The sequence below is a fragment of the Drosophila simulans genome, chromosome 2L (genome assembly GCF_016746395.2).
Source record: "Drosophila simulans strain w501 chromosome 2L, Prin_Dsim_3.1, whole genome shotgun sequence".
In the NCBI taxonomy this organism is placed as follows: domain Eukaryota; kingdom Metazoa; phylum Arthropoda; class Insecta; order Diptera; family Drosophilidae; genus Drosophila; species Drosophila simulans.
This window is the reverse complement of record NC_052520.2, coordinates 9,700,909-9,719,721: the sequence shown is the minus strand read 5'-3', so window position 1 is coordinate 9,719,721 and position 18,813 is coordinate 9,700,909. Positions and strand designations below refer to the sequence as shown.

General features: G+C 43.4%; 5 protein-coding genes and 1 long non-coding RNA gene across 21 annotated transcripts in view; 3 read left to right on the top strand and 3 right to left on the bottom strand.

Annotated features, from left to right (window-relative positions):
• Positions 1-3,880, top strand: part of LOC6731680 (acetylcholine receptor subunit alpha-type acr-16) — a 92,436-nt gene extending 88,556 nt beyond the window's left edge. For all 12 annotated transcript variants that reach the window (XM_039298550.2, XM_039298551.2, XM_039298548.2 and 9 more), the window contains one exon: positions 67-3,880. In XM_039298550.2, coding sequence (XP_039154484.1) covers positions 67-151 — 85 coding nt within the window. In that variant the 3' untranslated portion in view covers positions 152-3,880. The remainder of the gene's footprint in view (positions 1-66) is intronic.
• A 196-nt stretch (positions 3,881-4,076) lies between these two features.
• On the top strand, positions 4,077-5,241 carry LOC6731679 (zinc finger protein 236). The gene is made up of 2 exons (XM_002078783.4): positions 4,077-4,324; positions 4,378-5,241. Exons 1-2 carry the CDS (start codon positions 4,199-4,201, stop codon positions 5,215-5,217), a joined length of 966 nt encoding a protein of 321 aa, XP_002078819.1. The 5' UTR covers positions 4,077-4,198; the 3' UTR covers positions 5,218-5,241.
• On the bottom strand, positions 5,237-6,308 carry LOC27206834 (alpha-ketoglutarate-dependent dioxygenase alkB homolog 4). Its single transcript, XM_039298558.1, has 2 exons — positions 5,504-6,308; positions 5,237-5,444 (listed from the first exon to the last, which is right to left on the bottom strand). The coding sequence occupies exons 1-2, from the start codon at positions 6,226-6,228 to the stop codon at positions 5,255-5,257; spliced, it is 915 nt and encodes a 304-aa protein (XP_039154492.1). The 5' UTR covers positions 6,229-6,308; the 3' UTR covers positions 5,237-5,254.
• A 71-nt stretch (positions 6,309-6,379) lies between these two features.
• Positions 6,380-12,138, top strand: LOC6731678. Of its 4 annotated transcripts, none has more exons than XR_005545099.2 (9): positions 6,380-6,518; positions 6,661-7,147; positions 7,303-7,532; positions 7,592-8,059; positions 8,494-10,068; positions 10,214-10,697; positions 10,853-11,082; positions 11,142-11,609; positions 12,042-12,138. It is a non-coding gene; the product is annotated as an uncharacterized LOC6731678 (long non-coding RNA). The 4 variants fall into 4 exon arrangements; XR_005545097.2 differs by having other exon boundaries at positions 10,211-10,793; XR_005545098.2 differs by having other exon boundaries at positions 6,661-7,243; positions 10,211-10,697.
• LOC123327479 (inositol-trisphosphate 3-kinase homolog) lies at positions 8,361-9,456 on the bottom strand. The gene is made up of 3 exons (XM_044923916.1): positions 9,317-9,456; positions 8,862-8,971; positions 8,361-8,763 (listed from the first exon to the last, which is right to left on the bottom strand). Exons 1-3 carry the CDS (start codon positions 9,341-9,343, stop codon positions 8,490-8,492), a joined length of 411 nt encoding a protein of 136 aa, XP_044779851.1. The 5' UTR covers positions 9,344-9,456; the 3' UTR covers positions 8,361-8,489.
• On the bottom strand, positions 11,911-18,030 carry LOC6731676 (inositol-trisphosphate 3-kinase homolog). 2 transcript variants are annotated; one of them, XM_002078780.4, is made up of 4 exons: positions 17,356-18,030; positions 13,614-13,730; positions 13,159-13,268; positions 11,911-13,060 (listed from the first exon to the last, which is right to left on the bottom strand). In XM_002078780.4, exons 1-4 carry the CDS (start codon positions 17,632-17,634, stop codon positions 12,241-12,243), a joined length of 1,326 nt encoding a protein of 441 aa, XP_002078816.1. In that variant the 5' UTR covers positions 17,635-18,030; the 3' UTR covers positions 11,911-12,240. The 2 variants fall into 2 exon arrangements, with proteins under 2 accessions (XP_002078816.1, XP_039154490.1); XM_039298556.1 differs by lacking the exon at positions 17,356-18,030 and adding an exon at positions 13,818-13,836.
• Between the last annotated feature and the right edge of the window lie 783 nt (positions 18,031-18,813).

The window sequence follows — 18,813 nt, the reverse complement described above, 5'->3', positions numbered from 1 at the left end:
TTTTGTTTGGCAGCCCTGCTGATTTGTTTGCTAACCCAGCGCTTTGCTTGCTCTTCTACTCCACAGATTTTGTTTAATTGTTTTCACGCTCTTCACGATTATTGCAACGGTTACGGTGCTGCTCTCCGCTCCGCACATAATCGTGCAATAAGGACGCTCGAATTAGGCCATTAAGCTACGGATACGTCGGAAGCATCGGCAGACGGGAGATGCCTAGTTAAGTTCTTTTTCAAAAACCAAAAACTAGCAAAGCTGCTTCAAAACAAAGCAAACAAAAACAAACAACAAAGAAAACTACAAAAAAAAAAATAATAAAACCAAAAAATTGTTAATTACATTTTTAAGTAAAGACAAAGAGCAAAACGAAAATGTTGCAAGAAAAAAAAAAAAACAAAAAAGAAACCAAACAAAATCATGTACTAAAAAATATTTTATGGACAAACCAAACAAAAAAAGCAAAAATTACTGCCGTACAAGAACCGAAAAAGTGTTAAGTAAGCTACACACACACACACAAAATTATAAGAGTTAAGCAAACAACAATTCGGTTAGGGATAGCGTAAAAAAAGAAGCAGCAGGACGAAAAGGACAACAAGGAAACATCGCGGGACAGGACACTCAAAAGTTACATGACACAGACACACTCACATACATCTAGGTAATTGTATGTACAATAACAGAGTTATAAGTTAATTAATATGCTGAGTTGTTATAATTTATGTAAGGTGAGCAGACGACACACAAACACACAGACACAGCTACACCTAAGATATATGATATATGTATAAGATATTGTTCCTATGAGACATTAGATATGTATTTAAAATGGCAACACACTCACGTACAGATGAGACACACCGACACTGAAGCACTTAATTGACAAATGCAAAAACAAGGGAATGAAACCATTTATTCGCAGGAAAGGACGAAAACAGGATAGGCACATAAGGACAGTTGAGGGATTGAGGGGTAAAAGTTACGGTCTGATGGCCCTTTGTTGTCTGCATTTTTGAGCTCTAATATTTTCGCTTTCGGTTTTCATTTCGGGATCACGTGGACCAACACTATTTTGTTTGATTTCCTTCATTCCAGTTTGCAAACAAAATATGATCCCAGTGAAGAAACCCTTGCGAAATCCCATTCGATTACATACTCACTACGGTTTTACTTTTACATCTTTTGGGACGCTTTTGGAGAGATATTTGCAAGATAGCTGATTGTAAATGGTAACAAACTGACACATAATAATGGATATAAACAAAGGTCTATATATACATACATATACTCATAGTGAATTGAATTAATTTTTAAAAGGCGCATTCACGAACACGGGGAAGGGGAAGCATGTTCGCTGAACATCATGTTTTTAGAAAATTTATTGTTGAAATATTGTAGCGAATTGAGTAAGCATTAAGGGCGAATGAAACCGAGTTATAGTCACCAATTAATTAGTCAAAGTAATAATAAACGGAAATTGAAAACCAGAGATCCCAAAACCGAACTAGCAATACAAGAACAACAGGTGTATATATATTTTATGACACATATATCACCGCATATATACATACACATATATATAAATATATATATATGGATATATTTTTAATAAAACAATACGGAATCGAGCAAAACTAAAGACACTAAGCAAAAGAAGCTAAGCAGCGCAAGAACAGAAACCCACTAAGCAGAACACATAAAAACCAACCAACCGATCCTAACAAAATGCCACTCGAAATCACAAGATAAAATCACAATTTTGTTGGAAATTTCGCATAGTTTTCGGATGAGTTCTCTTTGTCTATATCTATGTACTCACGTATACCCCTGTGTATTCCTAGAAACGAGCTTCGAATTTTGTCTACTTTACTCTGCTCTCCCCCCAAAACAAAAAACACAAAGCAAAACAGTGATATTTACGGTATAGCCCCCAAAAAGACGAACTCAAACACTCTTTCCGGAACCCACCTAAGAAACCTTGAAACGTGAATGTTTTCTACACAAAAACCAAAATCAATGAAAAACCTACCTCCTTGTCGAATGAGAACGATAATGATCGAAGGACGATGAAGCATAGAAACACTGCCGAGTTAATCGCACTCCCCACTCCCCTCGTCAAAAAAAAAAAACGAACCCCTTTTCTTATTTTCGTCCTGCCAAAGAGAATTTCTAACAGAATTGTGTGACGAGCAACCACTTTTGATAGCCAGACGTAAAGTTTACTTAACGGATAAACCAGATCGGCCCTATACATATACCACTATGCCCGATGTCAAAATTTCAGAATGTCAGATTGTCAGAAGGAATCCAATCGAGTGCTGAAATCAACTGAAGGAACTGCAGATCAGATCTAAGCGTTTAATGTGTATAAACTCATTTTGTATGGTTTATTTGCATTTAGGTACATTTAAATTTAGATTTGATATGAGACGACTTTTACTTGCGCCCAGAGCGATGGGTAATCCTACCGATAACTGCTCTGTCCCCATGAGGTTGTTGTTTTTCGAGGTGCGAATTCCAGTTGAAATTGAGATCTTGAGTTGAAGTTTCACAATCAGAATCAGAATAAGAATAAGATGTGAAGAGATAGAGAGAGTTGCGGAGGGTGTGTGCATTTTAAATTTAATTTTTTTATAATTAATTTAGTGCTAATCTTTGAGCAGCTAGGCGCATAATTAGAACTACGTATATGTGTATGGATGTCTTTTTGATAAAAAGAAGCTGTTTTAAGAAGCAAACCATTTTCTACACTCTTTAAAAGATTGAACTCTACATGTACGAGATTATGTATAATACAAGTAAAAATAATTTAGCGTTAACTAGGCAATTATAAAATGCGGTGACCTGCAAAAGGAGCCATAAACTAAGCGTCCTACATTAGGAGAGGTCGACCTTCGACCTCAGCGATTACCAGAGATAAAGTTAATGCGATAGTGCAGTTGCAAGAGGGAAGGCGAAAACTAAAACGATAAACGAATTTAAAATTGATAATGAAAATGAAATTACCACGAAACCAAACTTGTAGCGAAGCCAAGTGCTTTTTCATTTGAAAACTCTACTACTCACTTACGACTTACCTACTTTGCAAGTATTAACTAATTTCCTCTGATCAGAGTTACACGCAATCGCGAAATGCAAAAAGCTAATTACAAAACGGTTGGTACACGCCCAAAACACACACAGTCAGACATGGAAAATGAAAAATGAAAGCATTCGAATTGTTCGTATTACAAACAAAAAATAAAAAATAAAGAAATCAGCAAACCGAAGAGTTCGAGTTTCGTTTCAATTGCACTCCGCATGTTCTCAAACCCCCCAGGGCAATTAAACAGAGTTCAACAATAAATAGCGCATTAAAAACCGATTCGAGAAACACTTTTTTAAACAAGGCAAATATATTTAAAATTAGCATTTAACTAAACGACAACAAAAACTTAGTCTATAAACCGCGAATGTTTAGCACTAAACTGACCCGAGCAGAAATCTGCCAGCCAACCCGAATCCAAATCCAAGACTCCGCCTGTGTCCCAAGTCTAACTACCACATCAATTTAAATAGCTAATTGCATAATTATTAAACCGTTACTGAATTTCTGTCGATTGCCAATCGCGAAAAAGAAAACCATAAAATCTTCCCGAATATTATGCATGTAAAAAAGGAAATGGCTAAGTCAAAAACCAAAAAAATTAGCAAAAAGTCTGTTGTCGATAAGAATTATTGGCAGACAAATAACTTTCGTCACATTGACGATAATAACTAATTTTAAGCGAAAAACCAAGGAATTAATTGATTTAAATAATAAACAAATTAATATTAAAAATCGAGAGACATGATTGCAACAAAAACACAAAAAACTGAATAAATATTTATTTTGAAAAGAGAATTGAAACGACCAGTGGTTTTTTTAATTACAAACTTTGGGGAGATATATGTTTAAGAACATTATTCTTTATTCTCTCTTTTTGAAGATTTGAAAAGTAACAGCTTGTCATCGATTTTAAAATGCAGTACGACCGTAAATGGACCGCCACAATACTAAATACTAATACTAATACTGAAACATACTAAATTCATCGCAACAACTTCTAAAGAACGTGAACCTAACAGTATTTAGTCACACTGTTGTTTACATGTTTGTATTTCATTGAATGTATTTATATTTACATTACAATTTATTTACATTAATATAATAATAAAACCCATGGACCTGCGCAAACTGTGCCGCATTTGCTTCGTGGACAGCGCATCGGTGGATATACGGGAGCACAGGAGCAGCGGCAGTTCGGATCAGACAGTCCTCCAGCTGATAGAAGCCATGTTCGGCTGGGTAAGACTTTCGAAATGGCTCAAACATTACTTAATACGTTTAATATTCAACAGAACATAGCACTTAATCTTACTGAGGAGCTGCCCATGATCTGTAATGATTGCCTGGAGGATTGCCTGCAGCAGTACGCCTTCTTCAGGAAGCTAACGTTCGCGAATCAGCAGATACTGCAGCTCTACAACGAGGCGGAGGTAGAAATGTGCCAAGTTAAGATGGACGCAGCGGAGGAAGAGCCCGAAAACCAGGCTGATGAGGAATTCGAGATGCTGGAGGAATTTGTACCACTGGATTATGTGGTTCTAGAACCCGATCGTCCAACGGAAACAAGACAATCGAGGAGAAGGACGGATAGCGGTCCGAAACCCTCTCAAAGGCTGGCCAACCAAGACTCGCTGATTGTCTCCGAGTTTTTACCTGCCACCACAGCCCAACCAAGACTGGATCTATCCGACTCTCAGCTGGAGCAGCTGGAATCCCCAGCATACGAAATCCGCACCGTGGACTATGCTGCAGTCGAACTGAAACACTACAACCTGGACGAGTACAACGAGGCCAATCGCCTGCTAGACGTGGAGCCCAGTGGCAGCCAGGCCATCTACAAGTGCCAGTACTGTCCACTGGCTTACGCCTCGCCTCAGTATCTGAAAACTCATGTGCGCAATTCGCACGTCTGCAAGTACTGCACCACCGCCTTCGCCAAGGTTCGCGATCTCAATGAGCATATTCGGCAGAAGCATCCGCATCACCAGTGCGTCGTCTGCTCCAACCACTTTAGTACCAGCAGCAATCTAAGGGCTCACTTAAAGAAAATTCATGGAGTTCAGCTGCCCGCGCAGGTGGCACTGCTGGATTACAGGCCAGCCAGTCAGGATCGTGATAATCCACGCTCCTAATAAAGATTATATTACATAGTTACATTGATCTTGTTTGCTAGTTTATTTGCCAGAATATCTGAGACTTTTCTCGGACAGGATCTCCCTTCTGGATGTCTGCTCCATTGATGTACATGGGCGTAAACTCCCGGTAGGCTACACAAACGCGGCGCTCTTGGACATCCTCGCGTAGTACAGAATGCTCAAACTGGTACCTCGCTGGTCCATACAAAACTATCAGGGAGAGGCTGCAAAGCAAGGATAGTAAATTTACGCAGAAGAGTGGGCAATAAACAGGTCAACTTACTTTGGCATAGGTATGCGCAGCACCTTTCCCTCAAAAGTTGCAAGTTGGTCATCTGTCAGCAGAGGCGCCAATAGTTCATCTTCGTAGCTGGCCACCAGGTCCAAGTTGTACTTGCCCTGTTGTTGGACTTCGTACGGCGTCAGAGTGAGCACTGAGTCGCCGAGGCAGTTTACAGTGACCACACGCTCGCCCCAGATCCAGCAATCGTCCACGTGCGGATCTATGCTGGCTCCTTTGCTGGGCTCGTACTCCAGGGAGCACTGTTCAATGGTCTGGAAGCCACGAAGAAGGGGAACGTCTTCGAAGCGTCGTTGCACATATTCCGTAGTCCTAGGGAATCCTGCAAAGGAACCCAACCGCAGTTTCCGCTTTTTAAAGTTGGTCTTCGGTCCGAAGTTCTGTTTTCGCCTGCCGCTCTGCGAGATGTCCCATGGCAGGTCATCCAAGTCGGCTATAAGTTGGGCGCCCTCATCCACGCTAAGAAATTCCTCCTGCACCAGGATGCCCGGCAGTGGGAGGCCCTCATCTTTTTTGTGATTTTCATGATCCTTTTGGACTTGATTGGTATCCCAACCGGGCTGCAGAAGATCGCACTGGATACAGTAGGACCAAGCTTCCAGTTGCTGGAATTGCTCCTGTAGCGAGGTCTTCGCTATCTGAAAGTCCTGTTCGCAGCTCAAGCAGGTGCGCACGCCCTTACAACCGCAAGGACGAATTGTATTCATCCTGAAGTTGCGCAAAAACACGTTAATAACAAACAGACTGCCAGTGTGACCTTATGTATGACCGGTATAGTTACCGGCTTTGGTATCGTAATAAAATACCAATCATATGTTTGGTAAATACTGACCAGAATTTCGGAGTTAGTATCTAATTCCGTCTGGTATGTTTGGATTTTTCGCATTTTTATCTCACCTCTGGTTGATCTGACTTGTCATCCTGTTTTTCTGCATTGTCATCGGACTCCGAATCCCTTTGAGCTTGCAGAAAAAGTGCTGTGCACAACTAATCCAAAGTAAGTTGAATTATTTCCCACTATTCCGCGTTAATTTACTACCGGGAGTTTAAGACCATGTGCTAAAGATGGCCTGGCTGCCACGGGTCTCCACGGGAGGGACTCAATTAACTCCAACTTTTTCATTTTCGCTACTTTGCAGCAGGTTGCAGCTAAATCGAAGGCCGCTCTAAATGTAAAGGTGGCCAAAATATGTGGTCGACCGACCTTACCAAGAAAGTCGGCTCGTCAACCGAACCAGAAAAAACAAGGGGAAGTGGAAAAACTTATTGATCATGTAGCCACCAAGGAGGGCGGAATGTTCAAAATCAGACGGAAATTATGGACTAAATGATGGTTTCTGGGATTCAAGCCAAAATCTGGCTTGCGACGCTTAATATAAAAAAGTAACATAGCAGAAGGTTGATGTCAAGGAGATGCACGAATCGACGAAGACCGCAGAGACCAGGAACGTCAGTGGAACTTGTAGTGGATTCAGGTATTAATGCTGGTTCTCCGAAGTGAACGCTAGTGCCAAAGCGCAAAGCTGAGCACGTCTCGGACTCCAAAATGGCAAGAATGAAGCTGAAATAAATTCGGAGTCCGATGACGATGCAGAAATTGAGGATGACAAGGCAGCACAACCCCAGGTGAGACATAAATTCGAAAAATCAAAGCACACAATTAGATATTGAACCCTCAGTTCATTCTTCGAAATTCTGGTCAGCATTTACAAAACATTGATGGTATGATTTGTATTTTATTACGAATAAACTGTTGCCAACGTGTTTTTGCGCAATTTTAGGATGAATACAATTCGTCCTTGCTGTTGTAAGGGCGTGCGTACCTGCTTGAGCTGCGAACAGGACTTTCAGGATGCAAAGACCACGCTACTGTATCCAGGGCGATCTGCCGACTTTAAAAGGCGCAAACAACGGCATATGTGCAACGGCGCTTCGAAGACGTTCCCCTGCTTCGTATAAATGACCAACTTGCTACTTTTGAAGGAAAGGTGCTACGCATACCTATGCCAAAGTAAGTTGACTTATTTATTGTCCACCCTTCCGCGTAAATGTACTATCCCTGCTTTTCAGCCTCTCCCTGATAGTTTTGTATGGACCAGCGTGAGTCAAGCATTAGATGTGGCGGGCAGGTCATCGCTATTTTCTACCGTTTGACGAGCCCTCACCCCAGTGTCCACATTGGAATCACTATCGTCCTCATCAGTATCCTCTTCAACGATATTTTTCCCATTACTGGTGGTCAATGTGTCGGTGTTCCTGATCTCGGCATTCTTACTTTTTGTTACTTTTACTTACTTTTTGATTAGTGCATTGCAAGCCAGATTCTTGCTTGGTTCTCAGGAATGATCCTTTGATCCATAGTTTTCCATCTGATCTTGATCATTTCGCCCTCCTTGGTGGCTATATGATCAATAATTTTTTTCACCTCCTCACCTTCTCTGGGTCGGTTGAAGCGTTGGCTTCTTGGTGCCGGCGGTCGGTCGACCACGTCCCTTGGCCATCTACACACAATTGGAGTATGAGAAGTTTTTGGATAAGGTAAGAAAGTTTCTCATCGTGATGTTTTAAAATCATAAATGTTTAGTCGATATTATTGATACATATTTTGAATTTAGACAGGCAGTCTTAATTGTTACGTAGAATAGATTTTCGCTTCTATTTAAAGTTTCTAATTTTACAATTCCACTCCAATTTTTAAATGCTGCAGACAGTAATTGCCCTGTTTGCAATGAACTCATGGATAGCTTAAACGTGTCTATTTACCAATATAAAGAGCCCAAAATGAATTAACAGATTGATTTACTCCCGATTTCCCACTTATAAGAATTCAAACTCAAAGTTTCACTTTCTTAAGATATTTTATTTTTTGTGTTCAGATTTGGATTGCTTTGCACAAATACTTAGTTTAAACCTGTTTCAATCAAACAAATGCTGCTTGGTGATCAATACTAATCGTAATTTTTTTTTTTCAGCTACTCTTAAACTTTCTAACCGAGCTGACCTCCGATTCGAGGAAGGTGCGGCTGCCCATCTTGATGTCCATCACACACGGATCCCGAAAGCCAGCCAGCAGATCCTGCAGCTCAATAAAGTGCTGTGATTGCATCTCCTGTATTCCAAAGTAGGCGGGCACTATCTGAGCGGTCTGCGGTTCCTTGCAGATCAGTCGGTAGGCGTGTACTTCGCTATCCTCCAGTCCTGAGATCCGTTTGCGCACTATTCCAGTCGATGTGGGAACAATGCTGCAAAATAAGAATAATAGTAGCAGTTAGTAATTTGACTAATAAAATGTTTATTAAATTGTTTTCTAAAAAATGTAATTTATTTGTAAGATTTTTACCTCTCTGGGTGACCGGAAAGCTGCATCCAGCCCTGTGGCTTCGCCTGCTTGTGGGCCTGCTGATGCTGGAGGAGATGTGGCGTTGCTGGGGCACTCAGCTCTAGGGCATTCTGGAAACAAAGGGAAAAATGAACTTAGTAAAGGAGAACATGAAATACGCATTCATTGATAAATTGCAGTTATCGCGGCTGCGAACGGGTTTGCCTCGATCTTTTTCGCCAGAGGGAAACATTACTGTCCGCCGGCAGCGATTATAAATAATCAAACGAATTTTATTTGCCAGCCGGCGGGCAGCCACGCCCAACTCACAGCCTCGTAAACGTGAAATTTATGCAGGCAGCTCGCCAGGCCAACCGATCGCACATTGTCCGAGGCTCCTGACCAGGAAGCGCTCCGGTGGAAAGTTTCTGGCCAATTGGCACGAGACGAGTGTGCTAACAACATGGGGTACTTACAATGGCCAAGAACTTGAGCAGGGACATCTGAGCCGGATCCTGCGGCCCGTTTTGTTTGTGCTTATATAAAAATGCGGAGCCACTTGATGGGTCGTCGTGTGTGGTTTACGACCGAGATCTTGTTGGTCTTGGGTCCGAAGTTCTGTTTTCGCCTGCCGCTCTGCGAGATGTCCCATGGCAGGTCATCCAAGTCGGCTATAAGTTGGGCGCCCTCATCCACGCTAAGAAATTCCTCCTGCACCAGGATGCCAGGCAGTGGGAGGCCCTCATCTTTTTTGTGATTTTCATGATCCTTTTGGACTTGATTGGTATCCCAACCGGGCTGCAGATGATCACACTGGATACAGTAGGACCAAGCTTCTAGTTCCTGGAATTGCTCCTGTAGCGAGGTCTTCACTATCTGAAAGTCCTGTTCGCAGCTCAATCAGGTACGCACGCCCTTACAACCGCAAGGACGAATTGTATTCATCCTGAAGTTGCGCAAAAACACGTTAATAACAAACAGACTGCCAGTGTGACCGGATGTTTATACTATACCGGCCTTGGTATCGTAATAAAATACCAATCATATGTTTGGTAAATACTGACCAGAATTTCGGAGTTAGTATCTTATTCCGTCTGTTAAGTTTGGATTTTTCGCATTTTTATCTCACCTCTGGTTGATCTGACTTGTCATCCTGTTTTTCTGCATTGTCATCGGACTCCGACTCCTTTGAGCTTGCGGGAAAGGTGTTGTGCACAACTAATCCAAAGTAAGTTGAAATATTTCCCACTATTCCGCGTTAATTTACTACCGGGAGTTTAAGACCATGTGCTGAAGATGGCCTGGCTGCCACGGGGCTCCACGGGAGGGACTCAATTAACTCCAACTTTTTCATTTTCGCTACTTTGCAGCAGGTTGCAGCTAAATCGAAGGCCGCTCTAAATGTAAAGGTGGCCAAAATATGTGGTCGACCGACCTTACCAAGAAAGTCGGCTCGTCAACCGAACCAGAAAAAACAAGGGGAAGTGGAAAAACTTATTGATCATGTAGCCACCAAGGAGGGCGGAATGTTCAAAATCAGACGGAAATTATGGACTAAATGATGGTTTCTGGGATTCAAGCCAAAATCTGGCTTGCGACGCTTAATATAAAAAAGTAACATAGCAGAAGGTTGATGTCAAGGAGATGCACGAATCGACGAAGACCGCAGAGACCAGGAACGTCAGTGGAACTTGTAGTGGATTCAGGTATTAATGCTGGTTCTCCGAAGTGAACGCTAGTGCCAAAGCGCAAAGCTGAGCACGTCTCGGACTCCAAAATGGCAAGAATGAAGCTGAAATAAATTCGGAGTCCGATGACGATGCAGAAATTGAGGATGACAAGGCAGCACAACCCCAGGTGAGACATAAATTCGAAAAATCAAAGCACACAATTAGATATTGAACCCTCAGTTCATTCTTCGAAATTCTGGTCAGCATTTACAAAACATTGATGGTATGATTTGTATTTTATTACGAATAAACTGTTGCCAACGTGTTTTTGCGCAATTTTAGGATGAATACAATTCGTCCTTGCTGTTGTAAGGGCGTGCGTACCTGCTTGAGCTGCGAACAGGACTTTCAGGATGCAAAGACCACGCTACTGTATCCAGGGCGATCTGCCGACTTTAAAAGGCGCAAACAACGGCATATGTGCAACGGCGCTTCGAAGACGTTCCCCTGCTTCGTATAAATGACCAACTTGCTACTTTTGAAGGAAAGGTGCTACGCATACCTATGCCAAAGTAAGTTGACTTATTTATTGTCCACCCTTCCGCGTAAATGTACTATCCCTGCTTTTCAGCCTCTCCCTGATAGTTTTGTATGGACCAGCGTGAGTCAAGCATTAGATGTGGCGGGCAGGTCATCGCTATTTTCTACCGTTTGACGAGCCCTCACCCCAGTGTCCACATTGGAATCACTATCGTCCTCATCAGAATCCTCTTCAACGATATTTTTCCCATTACTGGTGGTCAATGTGTCGGTGTTCCTGATCTCGGCATTCTTACTTTTTGTTACTTTTACTTACTTTTTGATTAGTGCATTGCAAGCCAGATTCTTGCTTGGTTCTCAGGAATGATCCTTTGATCCATAGTTTTCCATCTGATCTTGATCATTTCGCCCTCCTTGGTGGCTATATGATCAATAATTTTTTTCACCTCCTCACCTTCTCTGGGTCGGTTGAAGCGTTGGCTTCTTGGTGCCGGCGGTCGGTCGACCACGTCCCTTGGCCATCTACACACAATTGGAGTATGAGAAGTTTTTGGATAAGGTAAGAAAGTTTCTCATCGTGATGTTTTAAAATCATAAATGTTTAGTCGATATTATTGATACATATTTTGAATTTAGACAGGCAGTCTTAATTGTTACGTAGAATAGATTTTCGCTTCTATTTAAAGTTTCTAATTTTACAATTCCACTCCAATTTTTAAATGCTGCAGACAGTAATTGCCCTGTTTGCAATGAACTCATGGATAGCTTAAACGTGTCTATTTACCAATATAAAGAGCCCAAAATGAATTAACAGATTGATTTACTCCCGATTTCCCACTTATAAGAATTCAAACTCAAAGTTTCACTTTCTTAAGATATTTTATTTTTTGTGTTCAGATTTGGATTGCTTTGCACAAATACTTAGTTTAAACCTGTTTCAATCAAACAAATGCTGCTTGGTGATCAATACTAATCGTAATTTTTTTTTCAGCTACTCTTAAACTTTCTAACCGAGCTGAATCCCGATATTTCCAATATGGAACAAGGGGTTAATATAGGGTGGAGCTCAGCCCGGGCGATGCGGTGAATCCTCTTCTCTTATCTAACTTTCTATCTGTACAAATGGAGCTTGGGTGATCAGTCTTTTGGTGCAGATCCAGCTGCCGGTGCAATCGATCCGTGTCCATCCATTAGATTTTAAGGCAGCTGCGATGGGAGCCACAGCGGGCGTAGACCTCCTCGAAGGAGCGGATGAGCTCGTCCATTCCGCGGAGCAGACCCTCCTCTCGGTTTCCAGGCGCCCAAGCACTTCGATGGTCAACCCTCACCTGAGGTGGCAGCTCCCGGCACTTGGCGAAGTCAATTAGCCAAACGCCAACGCGATCGTCATCGTAGACGATAAAGATGCTGGAGCCAATGATCTCGTGGCGAGCGAAGAAGGACGACTGCTCGATGACCAGGCGCATGTGCTTCAGTCGCTTCAGCAGCTCCTTTTGCACAGATCGCCGAGCAGCCAGAAACTGTTCGATCGTCTGGGCAATCTGCTCACTGCTTCGGCAGGTCTTCAAATCCTTGACAGGCGGTCGTCCGCGCAGACGCAGTGCTTCGATCCGGAAACCCTTGGAGTGGGAGGAGGACAGGGACTCCCGGAAAGTCATGTACCGCAGCTTGGTGATCGCTCGTGCCTCGTGCTCCGCAGGCGTGGGAGCTGCCGCATCCACGGCGATCATCTTCTGGTAGAGGTCCGGTCTGAGCGTGGCATTGCTGACCTCCGATTCGAGGAAGGTGCGGCTGCCCATCTTGATGTCCATCACACACGGATCCCGAAAGCCAGCCAGCAGATCCTGCAGCTCAATAAAGTGCTGTGATTGCATCTCCTGTATTCCAAAGTAGGCGGGCACTATCTGAGCGGTCTGCGGTTCCTTGCAGATCAGTCGGTAGGCATGTACTTCGCTATCCTCCAGTCCTGAGATCCGTTTGCGCACTATTCCAGTCGATGTGGGAACAATGCTGCAAAATAAGAATAATAGTAGCAGTTAGTAACTTGACTAATAAAATGTTTATTTAATTGTTTTCTAAAAAATGTAAGTTATTTGTAAGATTCTTACCTCTCTGGGTGACCGGAAAGCTGCATCCAGCCCTGTGGCTTCGCCTGCTTGTGGGCCTGCTGATGCTGGAGGAGATGTGGCGTTGCTGGGGCACTCAGCTCTAGGGCATTCTGGAAACAAAGGGAAAAATGAACTTAGTAAAGGAGAACATGAAATACGCATTCATTGATAAATTGCAGTTATCGCGGCTGCGAACGGGTTTGCCTCGATCTTTTTCGCCAGAGGGAAACATTACTGTCCGCCGGCAGCGATTATAAATAATCAAACGAATTTTATTTGCCAGCCGGCGGGCAGCCACGCCCAACTCACAGCCTCGTAAACGTGAAATTTATGCAGGCAGCTCGCCAGGCCAACCGATCGCACATTGTCCGAGGCTCCTGACCAGGAAGCGCTCCGGTGGAAAGTTTCTGGCCAATTGGCACGAGACGAGTGTGCTAACAACATGGGGTACTTACAATGGCCAAGAACTTGAGCAGGGACATCTGAGCCGGATCCTGCGACTGGATGTGATTCCTCGGCGCCTGGCCCGCTCTCTGTAGACTCAAATAGTCGCAGTTCTCGTTGGGTATCCGCTGTAACAAAGGAAATGCATAAATTAGTTAGTTAGTGCAAGAAGGTGATACAAAATATTTAGCAGTGCATTGCATTTTGTGACTCACGAAGGCGTTAATTAATTATTCAAGCCGAATGCATGGGTAAATGGCGAAAAATTCTAGGCGGCCCGTTTTGTTTGTGCTTATATAAAAATGCGGAGCCACTTGATGGGTCGTCGTGTGTGGTTTACGACCGAGATCCCCGGCACTGCCGTGTCCCTAATGAGGCACTTAGTATGCAAAGTTGGCGTTTGTTTTTGTTTGCGCTGCCTATGCGAATTGAGCCATAAGCATTGGCCATAACAAATAACGACCTGTCAGCGTAGAAGGCGCTCCGAACCAATACGACGAACTGATCAAAACCAATCCGATACAAACCGAAACGATCCTCCTCACTCCGCTGCTGTTGATTAATTGACTAATTAAGGTAAATGCCGCGGAACTTGTTTGGGCCCCCCCATCTTATATGGCCGCCTATCTGCTTCTGCTCTTGTTTTCTTGCGCTATCTCCCCACTATTATCGTATCTTAACTGGCCAGATAACACTGCGTATTCTTAAGCAATTCCCTACCAACGGCCGTAATCTTGGGCTAATAGCATTGCTCCGATGGCGAGCGATCTTTACGTAAGACGGCAAATTTGCATATGTGGCACAAATTCGTCACGCGTTCCATTTCACTGGGCTGGAGGGATGGAAAAGGGTTGGATGTTGGTGGATTGCAGCACAGTGAACACCCGTTGCCAGGGTCATCGCTCCTTATCAGTGGGGTATGGTATGATCCGGGGCTTATCATTTTGCGGCAGTTAGCGGTTGGCAAATGTTTGATTTGAGGGTGCAAATACACTGGCTTAACTGCGAAATCCCCATAGATATGGGTTAGAGATAATGAATGGGCGACCAACACGATGATTCTGACTTCAGAATCGCTTTGAATGTGAAATTTGGCTAACGGCGCCTAAAATTGTAATTCCTAAGACCTGTTCTGATCGAATTCCACTGGCCTCTCGGCTCGCCTTTCCATATGGATGGTTAACCAAAAAGACGCCCCATTATATGTATTAATTAGGCGCTAATAAGATGTCACATTCGTTTGAGGTGGAGCGCACACCGCCTATCAGATTCCAATAATCAATATTCGAGGTTCGTTGGATCGTGTCGTCAGCACTGACCTTTATCGAGAGTTACATGTTACGCTTCGGAGTTAACGGGGATTTAATTATAGCTTCGATCGGAATAATCGACGTCAGCGGCTTGTATTCATTGACTACTTGTTTTACAACTGCATTTACTATACTACAGATTGGCAGCGAGCCCATTAAATAGTCCATATTCGCACATTTTTGCACGTACGCCACCCCACCTGGTTGAAATTAGCACATGGGCATTCATTTGGATTAGGATTAAGTACGTCATACTGTGGGAGAATCGGGCCACCCCTATTACTTCACTTTTATATGCTATTACATGTTTAATTATCTCATCACTTGGATGATGTTCGCTCGTGTGTGATGTATTTCAGAGAAATCTCGCCAAAGGAAATCACTTCTGACAGATGAAAAGCTAAAACCGCAATGTGAACAAAACAATAATTAACTTTAACTCTGACATCGGGTAACAACAAAAAATTACAGCACTTTTCGCTTGAGCGATTCGATTCGCATTCATTTGAGTTCAAATTCGAGATCGAGTTCGGGTTCTGAGTGCGTTTTGGCCGCGTTTTCAGCCACATCGTTATTGTTAGACTTTTTTTTTTTTTATTTTCATTTTGTTGCGATATTCCTGCGTTTAACTAAGCCCACAGTTTAGTAGTGTTTATTTATGACTACTTAACATTTTCTATAGCCGCCGGACGAACGTGTTAACCGACAGAAACAAAATAGCAACGAAAAAATTAAAGCACACCAAAGAGGCAAATAGAAAAAAAATATATATAAAAAAAAGCTTAAACCTTTGCTCAAATAAATTTATGCGCGTGACGTCAGAGCGCTTTGGCTGAGCTGTTAATCAACCTGCCGAATTAATTTTTTTATTTTTTTTTTTTAACTGTCTAAATGTAGGATTCTTGGTTCACCTTAGTTTCGGGTCCATCCTAACCCCCATGACGGCTGGTTGCTTTTGACCCTGAACCTGCTACATGCAACATGCAACATGAAGCCGGTTTTTCAGGATGCCCAACGCGGTGGGCGTGACTCAGGTGCAGCAGCCTTCGCAGGTTTTCTAGAACACAACCCTGACATTATAATACAACACCGTGGCGAGGAGAAGAAATTGGCCCAAACCGTCTGGGGGGGTTTCTTTGATATATCGATAGTCTCGGTCCGTCGGGGAGTTTATTTGCATTGACGTCAATCCAACGAAAGGGGCGACCAGGGGCTCCCCTGCTCAAGGGAAGGGTGGCAGATGGGGCCCGAAGGGGGTTCAAACCAGTTGGCTTAAAAAAAAAAGTATCAATATCGCAATACCCAGCCCATCAGCCAGCAGAGGGTTAGAGATCCGTGTCCCAGGGCCAGAAACTATCCGACTCTTTTAGCACCACCAAGCACCATTCTAAGTCGCAGTTCTAGTGGCTGGCACATTGGTCATGAGTAACCGTTAGCCGGAGGAGAACCGGATCCGAAGTGCGTCAATATGAATAACGTCTTGTTCCCTTTACTGCACTCATCGCGGCTTACACGAAAATCCACGTGAATCACTCTGCGAAAGTTCGACATTCAGCGGGAATTCGAAGCAACGAAATTGGCTACCTAATTAAGATGACAACGGATCGATTAGGGGGAATAACCGTGGATTTACATTTAGAAACTAGATTAGTAGCCCCAGACCCGATCTCCGTGCTTCTAATAACCTTCGCTCTGCTCGCAAGCCTTGATCTTAAAGCACCTCAAAATTAAAATGGCCGAAATAAACGGATAATAGCTGAGGTCGTTAAGTGTGTGGGCCGCTGCACTTGACACTTGAAGCAATCAAGAGTGCTCCAAGTGATCACACTGAGAGAAACGAAGTCAATAAACCCCAGAGCGATTCAATCACTGAGTGAAATAAGGACTTGACTGTCTAAAAAGGGAGATGAATCTCTCTCGTCTTTCTCAACGAATCAATTGTCTTTAATGAAACGGAATCGAAATGAATCGATTCGATTGTCCCCACTGGCGGACAAGCCAAGTGTCCACATCTCAATCTGCTGGCGATGTGTGATCATAACTGGCCATGTCCGGCTGAGTTACGCTCACGGGTCTCATTTGCGGCGGCTTTAATTAGCGCAGACTCGTAGTAGTATGCAAATTGGCGTTACGTGGATTATTGGAATTCCAGGCCGCCCCTTCTCCGAGCTCCCCCCGCACTCTGTTTGCCATTCGCATATTTGGGGTGGTGACTGGGTGGGACCCACAGATGTTTCAACAATGTGTCCACAACAAACAGACGTCATTCACGACCCGGAGTCGGAGTTTACCAGCACCCCGTATGCTTTTTTCGACTGTCTTACTTATATTTTTTTGGTCACTTTCTCTGCAAGTTGGCTTTCTACGCGGATGTGGATGCGTTGCCCCAATCCTCATTGACGTCACAATCGCTTACAAGCTTTCTTTTCTTTCGGCCACTTACCTCGTTATTGTTGTTCGATTGCTGCTGCTGCTGCTGCTGCTGCTGTTGCTCCACTTCCAACATCATGGCACTGCGCTGCTTGGATGGCGCACTCGTGTCCAGGGCAATCAGCTTCCATAGCTGCTTGAGTCCGATGTTGTCGATGCAGGAGAAGCGCAGCTTCTCATTGGACCAGGCCATCGTGGAGCGGCTTCTCGAGGAGCTGGTCGACTTGGAGGAGGCCTTCTTCTCTGGCTTGGCTTGAATGGGCCGTTGGAGCACCGTAGAAGTCATAGTCATTCGGTTTGGGTTCGGCTGCACACTGGGTGTCACTTGGCTGGCACTTGGAATCGACTATACTCGTATATATCGTAGATCTTCACGCTTTGCGACTTTATGCTCGCCACATTTGCATTCTGACTCCAAGTCTCGGGTTCTCTATATATGTGAGTACTTCGTATTTCCTATTCAAAACTGCGTTCTCGTTTCACTTCACTTGCACTGTGCCTTCCACATGGGAACTTCGCTATCTTTATCTAAGTGCGCTTTGTTTTTGCACATTTATCTTTATCGCTCGGCTCCGTTGGGAACGGTATATATAGCACTGACGGTCGCGGCGAATCGAATTGAATCGGTGTATCCGGCGAGAATCGTGGCGTTACGTGGTCTGGCGGCTCTGGATGGCGACTAACTGGTTTCGCCATATGGCAGCCAGTTTTGTGATCAACGGCTCGGCAATCGTCGCCGCTCGTTCGGCTCTCGGCAGTTTCACGAAGTGCTCTCTGTGAATTGGAGTGCCGGAGAGTTACGTGGGGCTTCCTCTCTGGGGAGCGGTGAAGAGAGCCCAGAGAGGGTGGGGCTACACCAGCCGGAGTTGATCGAATTAGTCGTGTCTGGATATCTCTGGATGAGCGATGTTGAAAAGTAGGAGGGATTATATCTTAGTGTACGAATATGTATATAAAGCAATAATCACAGCGCAATTATAACAAGATCACAAAGCCACATTTATATTCGCATTAAAATACAAATGATAATAATAAGGCGATAAAAACTCTTTTTATGAATACATACATGCTGGCTACATTTTAATTACTCAAGAATTCTGCACGAAATTCATTTTAGAATACATTAATGCCTATAAAGCTATTTATAGTAATTTATTTTAATTGAATTTATTTGTTATACTGTTGAGTAATTGAGTTATTTCATAATAAGCGATCAAGCGGAATTTGTATTACCCTACTGAAACGATCTTTGAAACCAATAGCTGTTTATTTCAACTAAATGTTGTCAACCTTTAACCATCAGTAAACAAATTACTAAATTATTGGTAGAATCCCAAACCTACCCCTACCTTCGTCACATTGAAATCACATCGAAATCGCTTGAATGTAAATGTCATGATGATTTTGCCAAGCCCATTTTGAGATTAATCCATAGTTTACTATATAGTAAACAAGGAATTTCAAGTGCCTC

Excerpts from the sequence above, each read along its gene's own strand:
- LOC6731679 (XM_002078783.4), top strand. The coding sequence starts at position 4,199 with ATGGACCTGCGCAAACTGTGCCGCATTTGCTTCGTGGACAGCGCATCG. Across the intron at positions 4,325-4,377 it reads TAGAAGCCATGTTCGGCTGG|AACATAGCACTTAATCTTAC; the intron begins GTAAGACTTTCG and ends AATATTCAACAG.
- LOC27206834 (XM_039298558.1), bottom strand. The coding sequence starts at position 6,228 with ATGAATACAATTCGTCCTTGCGGTTGTAAGGGCGTGCGCACCTGCTTG. Across the intron at positions 5,445-5,503 it reads CTGCGCATACCTATGCCAAA|CCTCTCCCTGATAGTTTTGT; the intron begins GTAAGTTGACCT and ends CTTGCTTTGCAG.
- LOC123327479 (XM_044923916.1), bottom strand. The coding sequence starts at position 9,343 with ATGTCCCTGCTCAAGTTCTTGGCCATT. Across the intron at positions 8,972-9,316 it reads TGCTCAAGTTCTTGGCCATT|AATGCCCTAGAGCTGAGTGC; the intron begins GTAAGTACCCCA and ends CTTTGTTTCCAG. Across the intron at positions 8,764-8,861 it reads CTTTCCGGTCACCCAGAGAG|CATTGTTCCCACATCGACTG; the intron begins GTAAAAATCTTA and ends CTTATTTTGCAG.
- LOC6731676 (XM_002078780.4), bottom strand. The coding sequence starts at position 17,634 with ATGACTATGACTTCTACGGTGCTCCAACGGCCCATTCAAGCCAAGCCA. Across the intron at positions 13,269-13,613 it reads TGCTCAAGTTCTTGGCCATT|AATGCCCTAGAGCTGAGTGC; the intron begins GTAAGTACCCCA and ends CTTTGTTTCCAG. Across the intron at positions 13,061-13,158 it reads CTTTCCGGTCACCCAGAGAG|CATTGTTCCCACATCGACTG; the intron begins GTAAGAATCTTA and ends CTTATTTTGCAG.